General features: G+C 43.8%; 2 protein-coding genes across 2 annotated transcripts in view; both read left to right on the top strand.

The window, feature by feature from the left end:
* LOC106806450 (protein-lysine N-methyltransferase mettl10-like) overlaps positions 1-6636 on the top strand; it is a 7790-nt gene extending 1154 nt beyond the window's left edge. Inside the window, exons 2-6 of the mRNA XM_014808388.1 lie at positions 3028-3093; positions 5297-5414; positions 5659-5766; positions 5994-6222; positions 6485-6636. Of these exons, the coding sequence (XP_014663874.1) occupies positions 3028-3093; positions 5297-5414; positions 5659-5766; positions 5994-6222; positions 6485-6582 (619 nt within the window). The 3' untranslated portion in view covers positions 6583-6636. The remainder of the gene's footprint in view (positions 1-3027; positions 3094-5296; positions 5415-5658; positions 5767-5993; positions 6223-6484) is intronic.
* Positions 6637-6755: 119 nt separating this feature from the next.
* Positions 6756-10241, top strand: part of LOC106806449 (major facilitator superfamily domain-containing protein 3-like) — an 8660-nt gene continuing 5174 nt past the window's right edge. Inside the window, exons 1-3 of the mRNA XM_014808387.1 lie at positions 6756-7498; positions 7802-7949; positions 8259-8374. Coding sequence (XP_014663873.1) covers positions 6769-7498; positions 7802-7949; positions 8259-8374 — 994 coding nt within the window. The 5' untranslated portion in view covers positions 6756-6768. The remainder of the gene's footprint in view (positions 7499-7801; positions 7950-8258; positions 8375-10241) is intronic.

Below are 10241 nucleotides of genomic sequence, written 5' to 3' on the forward strand. Positions count from 1 at the left end.
TAACTGTCGCCGTGCACACCACACGACCCCTGCGTATATATTTTATTGAAACGCTTTAAGTGCCTATGGTAAACACTCTGAATCGTACACAACGCTATCTCGCGACATACTGCCAAAGTATCTGTGAGATATTTGTGCAATAAAATTTATTTGAATTTGAATTTGAATTTGACAGACAGTATTCACTTGCGCACGTGTGAACGCTCCGACTCAAACCGGCCCGAGCCAAATTTAGGCCATTTGGCTCGAGCCAAACCATGACCGTTTGAACGCGGCTTAGAGCTCATAGGGTCTATGTCCCCCAGGGTGCTGCCGGAACGTACCCTGGTAACTATATCTAGCTGATATGGTTAGGGTTATGCTAGTCGCACACTATCCGACTCGAGCGCGATCAGGAGGCTTACGATTGGATCGGGAGGCTTAAGTTTGGCTCGAGAGGCTTAAGTTTGGCTCGGGAGGTCATTTTGGCCCGATTCGAATTTTGAATCGGGAGCGGATAGTGTGCGAGGGCTTACGACGCGACTCGGATAGTGTGCGTCGTCATCCGACCTGATCGGCGAGCGCTGAAAAAAATTGACCAATCACAGAGCAGCGCCATGGGAACCGCATTTGGTAAAAATGGCGGGAAAACACTCCCGACCCTTAGTACACGCTAAATCCGTTTGGAACGCCACGAGCGTGCCATGGTTTGCGCCAACTTTGAGTCGGACAGTGTGCGGGGGCCTCCCGATCGATCGGGAGCGGGTCGTATAGTATGCGGGGGCACAGGGCTGTGCACAGTGCAAAATCGGATAGTGTGCAGCTAGCATTAGGGTTAGGGAGTAGGCGTAGGCGACTCCCTAGACTCGTTAGAGGAGTACGCGAGGTACGGTCCGGCATATTAGATAGTAGTATTTAGTACCAGGGTCTGTTCCGGTATACCTACCCCAGTGCCCTGCAGTACCCTGGGGGACATAGACCCTATCAGCGTTACTAGAGCTATATACTATGGACGTGGATAATTGTCCGAACATCGGACACCTGCTCGTATGCGCTATTTGTCCGAGCAGTTGTTGCGCATGCGTGTTCATGTTGTATTACATAAATGTAATATAATGCTAGTCTAGGGAGGCGCCTACTCTCTAACCCTAACCCTAATCCTAACCCCAACCCTAACACTAACTGTAAACTGACTCGGTACTCTTATATATGCGAGTGATAGTACCAAACACTATCTATGGTGTATAACCACATACTCAACGCATGTATGCAGGGGCGTCACAGCTGTAGGGCTGCCGTAGCAAAACGCTACGGGCCCCCAGCCTAAAGGGCAAAAAAATCATAAATCTAAAGGGTAAATAGCATTTTAGAGCGTCTAGATTTAAAAATTGGCTGGGGGGAGACCCCCTTTTACACTTCCTACCTCCGGCACTCGTGCCGTGCCCCTGCGGCATGCAACATGAACAGCGCATGAGCAACAACTGCTCGGACGAATAGCGCATACGAACAGGTGGCCGATGCTCGGACGAATATCCTCGTCGATATACTATAGTCTATAGTATTTGCTGACAGTGACAGAAAAAAAGTAGGCACTAAACATACTCACCAAGGCCGAATCTTGAGAAAACCATCCTGGAAGTTCCACTCCTTTCTACCCCAACAGTACTATAGCCTCTGTCCACAGACAGTGCATGTACACTTCCTACCGTACCTCGCATACTCCACTAAGGCCGACCAAAAAATTACCTTTGGTTCGGTTCACCCGCCCGACTTCACATTTCGGAGTGAAAAATGTGCGACTGCGGTCACTTTTAGAGGGTTTCAAGAAAAAATAAAATTCAAAGATACTGCCTGCCGATCATACATATTCAAATATCCAACTCTTGTCATTTTATTTACCTAAAGAGAGTTCCAAAATATTTATAAACAGAACTTCGTTGGCGAGAAGTGAAACAGTGCGTACCTACGTTTCCTGCAACGTGAAACAGTCGTATAGAGCCTGGGCCGGCTACTTCATAAACAGAGCCTGAAGGTCGTATGGCGCGGCGGCCGGCTTTGATGTACGCGATTGATTGCATACTATATAGTATACGCATGCTATCATGCTATACGCGGCCGCAGAGCCGTTTACACTTCGGTTACTCGCTCGTTCAAAGGGACGATTAATCGAGCTCCGTTTTTGGAGCGATTCCTAACACTACTATCCAGGTGTTCACATTTTGAAAACAATGTCATGACTTGCAGCAATGGTACATGCAACTGCAAGTCATTTGCATCTCGTGGCTCCTGCATTTCAAGCTGTATACCCTATATTTAACTTGTGGAAAAAAAATTATATTCCTGCCTACCCATGTTCTTGCAGGAAAAAAATTTAAAAAAAAGAAAAAAGTTATACCGACCTACCTACCCCGATTTCACAATCCATGTGACCCGAACCAAAGGTATTTTTTTGTTTGGCCTAACGAGTCTAGGGAGTCGCCTACGCCTACTCCCTAACCCTAACCCTAACCATATCAGATAGTTACCAGGGTACGTTCTTGTATACCGGACCGTACCCAGGGTATGTTCCGGCAGTACCCTGGGGGACATAGACCCTATGAGCGATAGTGAGGGTGGTCACTACCAGAGTGTTTTGGGTGTTCTTTCATATATGGCCAAGGTGTTTACACTTGAGACAATTCACTTCTCTGGTCTTGGTTTGAACTTTCTGCCCAAGCTCTGTATCAACACGTCCCTCTTAGGGTGGGTCATATTTGTGGTTGTACATGTGTAGTGTGCAGCTTCGATCAGGTATAGTTTCAGCCACAATATTTCCCCATCTTACTAATGAATGTCCAACCCCATTCTGTATTTTCTGTGTCCTCACACATTAGTGTCGTCACTTCGTGCTACCGTTCTTACTTACTTCCTAAACTGTAAAAGAAGTTGTATTTCTAATATTGATTTCACTTTATAATTATGAGGATTATATTATACCTACATGCTTATGATGTTATGACATGGTGATAACAGTTTTGTAGGTTTAGTGCTGTTATTTTGTATTTTCAGCTGGGATAATGTCTACAACAGGGAATCAATAAATTTCAAGGATTTTGGTGACACTGGTGATGTATGGTAAGTTGCAGTCACAAGGCACGGTAGTCACAAGTTCTTGTCCGTGGTATTTTTAGCTTATCTGACATAGTCAGATGCAGCTTGTAGAATCGCATGAGCGTGCGTGCGTGCGTGCGTCCGTGCGTCCATCAACAGTTGGGCACAAATCTTAACCGCTCGACGTACGGTCACGATATTCGGGACGTAGGGGGGTAATCTGAAAACGAGTTGGGATGTCGAAGCTGGGGGTCAAAGGTCAAAGGTCAAGAGGTGTAAAAAAAGGGGGAACATTCCTTCCTTAACTTAAGGTATAGGGAGGAAATGCAGAATTGCAGCACAAATCTAAACGGCTCGACCTAGGCTCGTGATAGTCGGTGTATAGCATAATGGTAGGAAAAGTCATCACTGTGCCGAAATTGGAGGTCAAAGGTCAATGTGGCACAGTGCAGATTTTAGACATTTTCTGAGGACATGGTCTCAGGCTTTCAGATTTGAAAAGTACAGGAGGACTACTAATGACGCCCCTAGAACACCATAGGGGGACTTTTCACGCTCCATAATCACACCCTTAAGAGGCATGATGTAGAGCTCCATTAAAAAATCACACCCTTAAGAGGCATGATGGAGAGCTCCACTAAAAATCACACCCTTAAAAGGTCTGCCATTGTTTTAAGATACGACGAAGGGTGTATGAAAGCTGCATTCTCATTGGCTACTGAAACAAGAGTTGGGCTAGAATAGATACTCCAGTCAGGGCTCGCGATTCATTGCAACTCTATGGGCAGGGAAAACTAGCCTCAAGGCCACGCGTGACGCGGCGGCTTTTGATGTACACGATCGATCGATCGCGTACTATATACACGGCCTGCATAGCACGCGCGGCATACACAACCACACACACTTGCAGCGTCAAATAAACGCACACACTGGCTATTGTGGCTAACGTCTGACAATCTCAAACAGTGAACTAAGCCGTGTCTATATTGTAAAGCAAACTATATTACAATGGTATTAAATGAAGGTACTGTTAGTAGGCTGTTGGACTGTAAAATGAAAATTTGTACATTCTAACCCCCCTAAAATTTTCTCTCAACGGATTTAGACGTTTCACAAAATCGACCCTGGGACTGTGAAATCCGCGGATCCGCGGAAGATTCTCATCCCGGTAAAATGGAGCACTATTTCAACATAATACACAGACTTTTGGTGCGCGATTTCAACCACTTTTATGAGGCGCGATGATGCGCGCACCAACGCGCAATTTATGGTGCGCGGTGGAGCGCGAGCGCGATCGCGCCCCTTAAAAATGAAAGCCTGTGGTCTGACGGAGCGATTGAAAAACTTTTTTGTTTCAGCGGTGACCTACCATTTTTATGGCTTTATTGAAAGGACCATGAAATGTACTTTCTGCTGACATGTGAAGAGTAAGTGTCTGATAACCTTTTGACCCTCAAGAGGAGGCGGGTTAAACATGGATTCCTGAACTGCCTCAATGATGTCACAGTGTTCTGATATTCATGGCACATCCATAATCTAGAAAGCCAATATGTCTGGATAGCCCAACTGGTACAGCACAGGATTATAGCTTAAAGGTCCTTGGATCGAATCCCATCAGATTTTTTATTATTTACCTGTTTTCTGTATTTTTCTATCTTTATCCATTGAACTATTTTTTTCCAATTTAAGCAAATATTTACATTATTTATTTACAACAATTTAATAAGAACAAATAATTTTTACAATTAAATCTTTTTTTAATAGGGTTAGGGTCACAATGCACCATAAAACAGGAGTTTCAAGCATGCGATTTGTATCAACCAATGGGATTTGGGATCAGGTATACAGAATGCAGAAGGTTGCTGAAATAATGTGTACGCAACTGCGTATCTGCATATCTGCGCCTAACAAAGGTGTCACTACGCACGACTTAAATGTTACGTATATAACCGTAGCAACAGACCTCAGATGAGCCCAGACGTACGCTCTGCGGCTCCTGTTCATCTAAATGCTGTTACAAAGCTACAGATTCCTGAACCGGCAACTTCTATATAAATTGCTCATTTCTAATTTTAACATTGCTTCCCATTGATAGGTATTTGCACGTCTGTGTTTTTGACATGTGTAAATCAGCCAGAGTCTATAGATCTTTTTATCAAGTGCATTTTTTAATCGATTATGGTGGTTTAATTTACAGTAACTAGTATTTATATCGTTTGCATCATAGGTATGGTGAAGGTAGTATGGAAAGAGTGTTGGACTGGATTGAAGAAAACTGTATAGCTATCGAACAACCCTCCATCATTGATCTTGGTTCTGGCAATGGAATATTACTACTCGAATTGGTAAGGATAGAATGATTGCATTTAATTAATATTTATTCGATACAATTTAAAACAATGATGTAACAGAGAAAAGCAATGAACTTTTAACATATAATGCCTATATTTGGTTTACAACAATTTTGTTTTGCGATGGTTTCAATGGCACCAAATACCACTGTTGCATGAGATCTGACTGTAGTTTATCCTGGTTTCTTGTTCTAATAAGGCGATCATACCAATGAATTTTGTGTTCTATTTTCATCAGTCCAAAAGAGGTTACGATGATTTGACTGGCATTGACTATTCAGAGGGTGCGGTGGAGTTAGCACGGAATATAGCCAAGCAAGAACATCAGACTTCAATTAAATTTGAGGTGAGCTATGCATCTCAATGAATCCATTTTTTGTTTTGAGTCTATTTGATTGAAATATGTTTAGTCATAAAATGCATTGTAGAACACTACTATTATTATTATTATTATTAGTTCAACCATTTATAGTCTGCCACACAAATCTTAGCTAAAGAGGGATAATCGCTCTTAATGTCTAAGCCATTCTAATTCTAATTAAAGTACTAAACTTACACTTATGTATATAATAGGTTGCAGACATATTGTGTGACCCTGTGGTAAGTGCAAGCCTCCAGAGACAGTACAACGTGTGTATAGACAAGGGGACCTATGATGCGATGAGTTTATGCCCCGACGAACCACGGCTAAAGAGGCTCTTGTTCAAGAGAGTTGTACTCCGACTGCTCACCGAGAGAGGCTTGTTTGTTATCACGTCGTGTAATTGGACCAAGGAGGAACTTCTAACACATTTTCAGCCTGGTGGGTTAATGCTACTCAGTAAAACTAAACACATTATGCAAAATTTCATGCAGTCATCATACTGGTGATTGCGTAAAAATGTGATTAATCATGTTATTATTATTATATCATATCTTGTTTTTGTTATTACATTATATTCAAATAGTTAATTATATTGATCGGTCAGCTGTACTAACAGTGCGATCATTGATGTATGATGTGATGTGTGCTGGTATTTTACTCTTTGTGATAGATATTATTTTTTATAATTATTACTTTATAGAGCTGACTCTGCACAAGGAAATTCACACACCATCGTTTCAGTTTGGGGGAAGCAGCGGGAGCACCGTCGTATCACTTGTTTTTGCAAAAAAAGGATGAAAGGATTTGTTCAGGATGAACAAATCAACATCTGAACGTGCGGAAACTCTCACAAAATACACCTTATTAATAAGATATGTGGCTCTACATGAGCATTTTTGTGTGTGAATCGGAACAAGCTTAAATTACCAAAGGATTCAAACTTCTTCGTGATTTCACAGCAAGCTTGCATCCTATCCTAGCGAGATGGAAAGCAGTATCGTGGTGCTGTTTGGACTATACTTCATACAGGGTCTGCCCTATGGCCTGCAGGCAGGGTTCATGCCGATTTATCTCCGCACGAAGGGCAGCTCGCTTGCGCACGTCAGTGCGTTCAAACTACTGCTCGCACCATGGTTTCTCAAGGGCACATGGGCGCCGCTCGTCGACCGCTACGGCACAAAGATGCGGTGGCTTCGAGCGTCCGTCGCGGCGATGTGCGTCGCGTGCTGCGCTCTGGCGGCGACCGACCCCGGCGACTCGTCGTTCGCCGCGCTCATCTTTGCGCTGAACGTGTTCTCGGCGACGCAGGACGTTGCCGTCGACGGTGTCGCGATGCAGACGCTCTCGGCCAGTGAGCTTGGCGCCGGAAACACGGCGCAGGTCGTCGGATACAAGGTGGGCGCGGCGGCCGCCGGCCTGCTGGGGGTTGTCGAGGCGAGGGTGGGATGGACACGAATGTTCCTGATGTTATCCGCTATCTACGCCGTCAGTTACGCACTCCTGTCGGCGTTCGAGCCGAAGAATGTTGATGCGGGAACGTCGGGTGTGGCCTCCCCGAAGAGTTCGGAACAGAGTTTCCATGGCGATCAATCGGAGATTGCCGATGCTTGTCAAAGGGCTCCTGGAAAAGAATCCTGGGAAAGTCTGTACAGAAGTCTACTTCACACAGATGGCACTCTGTGGGTGGCCACATTTGTATTGACGTATAAACTAGGTACGTGTTTATTATGTGTGTATGATACGCGGTACATGAAGCTCAAATATTAACGTCGCATCGACGACGATTAAAGTCCCATAGTTGCCCTCCTTATTTTCTGTAGTACCTCGAAAATTTGGCTAATATTCACGGAAATCAATTGCCATAGCTGATCTATCTGGTGCCAAGAACGTTTGCCTTGGTGCTTTTAAAATTTCTGATTAACCCTGAGGGAACACTTCTCTTGACAACCCCTTGGTACAGACATTAGCATTGTTTTGTATCTGTAAATGTCAGTAATAAGCTATATCTTATGTTTAGGGGAGCAGGGAGCAATATCACTGATGCCCCTCTTTCTAGTAGACAGTGGAATGTCGTCGTCGCGAGTGACGTTTTGGTGTGGAATTCTGGGAATGACAGCCTCGATTGCCGGATCTTTCTGGGGCGGACATCTAGTGACAAACCGCCGGTGCGTACGGCACTGCCACTTCCTAAGTTTTATCGGCTGATTTAGAAAAATATGTACATGATGGATTTTCTACGACAGGTTATTGAAGTTGTACAAGTATATGAATTACCCAGCAACTGTCATGATATCAAAGGGTTGGCCAGGTTATGCGAAATAGAAATTCTTTATAAATTTGTAAATTTTGTAAAAATTTATGAAATAATGTGCAGGGTGTCAAAGTTGTCAAAAGTGCAGCCCCCTTTGTCTCCACATGTACGTGTGAATTCGCGTTTTACGCACTTCAAATGATTTACTTGGATATGTTTGCAGGATTGCTCCAGCCTATGTAGCGCTACGTCACTGCACACTTCGCATCATTCCGATGTTGGCCATGCTATGGGTGACGTGGAGCATGCATTTGCACGGCAGTTTGAGCATACTGGAAGGTAAGAGGTGTGCGCGGGTGTCGTAGACGGTTTCGATAGACAAGATTTGGTTGATTACCTCGTTTGCAGATATCCAACTCAACATTTCACGGGCTGAATTCTTTAATGGCAATTTACTGCATGCTTTATAATGACCACATATATGTAGTCAGCCACATAAACTTGAAAAAGTAGGCTAAGCCTGCATAGATTGACCAGGTTTTGACAAACATGAAATCTTCAGGCATATGGAATCGTAGAAAATTGCACATATACCTTGAGAATACATGCTGTAACCAGTATCTTGAGTAGTGGTCGTAATAATAATAATAATGAGAATTAAAGTGAACGACCCCGGCAATAATAATTGTTACTGCTACTGCTACAAGTAATACTACTGTTAATAATAATAATAATAACAAGAGCCGCAGAGCGTCTGGGCTCATCTGATGTCTGTTGCTACGGTTATAAACGTAACATTTAAGTTGTGCGTAGTGACACCTTTGTTAGGCGCAGATATGCAGATAGTTGCGTACACATCATTTCGAGCAACCTTCTGCATTCTGCATAACTCCCAAATCCCATTGCCATTGGTTGATACAAATCGCGTGCCTGAAACTAAGTGTTTATGGTGCATTGTGACCCTAACCCTATTAAAACAAAACAAAACAAGGTAGGCCAGTGATTAGTGAGCCGAATAAGCTCAAGAACGTACACATTTGCGTCTATATGGTGGCAAAATTTGATGAGAAAATTAAGTCTGGGAAATCCACAGCCTCACGTCCTGGGTAATATTTGAGTGCTAGTTGACTATTCAACTATTCTAATGTACACTACAGAATCTCCATATATAACTCATCTCAATTATCTCCTAAGTAAGCATTGTTCAAGTAAGAGTTATGTGTGGAATTTCACTGTAAAATGGGAGCGTTCCACAACCAACAGGTACTCGCCAAACGCAGTTGAGAAACAAATCAATGTTTTAACCGCCTCCTACAGGCTGCCAATAGAGAGGCTGCGCACCTGTACCTAAATTAACGCAGGCAAAAACTACACCATACTATCACCACCACATGCAACTGGCAGTGGCCACTGGCAGTGGCATATTAACACACTGACAGTACAGAAATGCCATAGAAATTATACGATTTAAGGAGCATAAACCTTCTTCAAGCAAATTTAGCTTTTGAAATTTCACACTGTGACATTGTAGCCTCATACATCCAGGCATGTATAGATTCTACTAGCAAACCAGCGAGTCAAATCTGTTCTAAACACAGTAAGCAAGATCCATGTTTAATCCGCTCCTCTCTTGAGGGTGAATACAGGTATCAACGACACTTTACTCTTCGCACGTCAGTGGAAATGCAATTTCATGTCCGTTTCAATAGAAGGCCATAAAAATGGTAGGGTCACCGCTGAAACAAAAAAGTTTTTCAATTGCTCCGTCAGACTGAGTCTCAGAAAATCGTCGTAAAAATTCTGCCCTGTGCCGCATTGGACTTTGACCCTGTGACGCTCCAATTTCGGCAGGCAGTGCATGGCTTTTCCTACGCATGAATGGCTATACACCCGACTATCACAGCCTAGGTCCGAGCCGTTTAGATTTTGTGGCCCCGCAAGTCTGCATTCGTTCTAGTACTTCAAGTTAAGGACGTGAGTGTTCGCCCTTATTTTAACACCTCTTGACCTTGACCTTTGACCCCACTTCGAGACCACAAACTGCGTTTCGGATTAGCCCGCGCCGCAACGTCCCGAAAATCGTGACGTACGTCGAGCGTTAAGAATTTGTGCCTAACTGTTGACGGACGCACGGATGGACGCACGGACGGAGCGATCATGCGATTCTACAAGCTGGCATCTGACTATGTCAGATGAGCTAATAATT

The sequence above is a fragment of the Priapulus caudatus genome, unplaced genomic scaffold (genome assembly GCF_000485595.1).
Source record: "Priapulus caudatus unplaced genomic scaffold, Priapulus_caudatus-5.0.1 Scaffold160, whole genome shotgun sequence".
Lineage (NCBI taxonomy): Eukaryota > Metazoa > Priapulida > Priapulimorpha > Priapulimorphida > Priapulidae > Priapulus > Priapulus caudatus.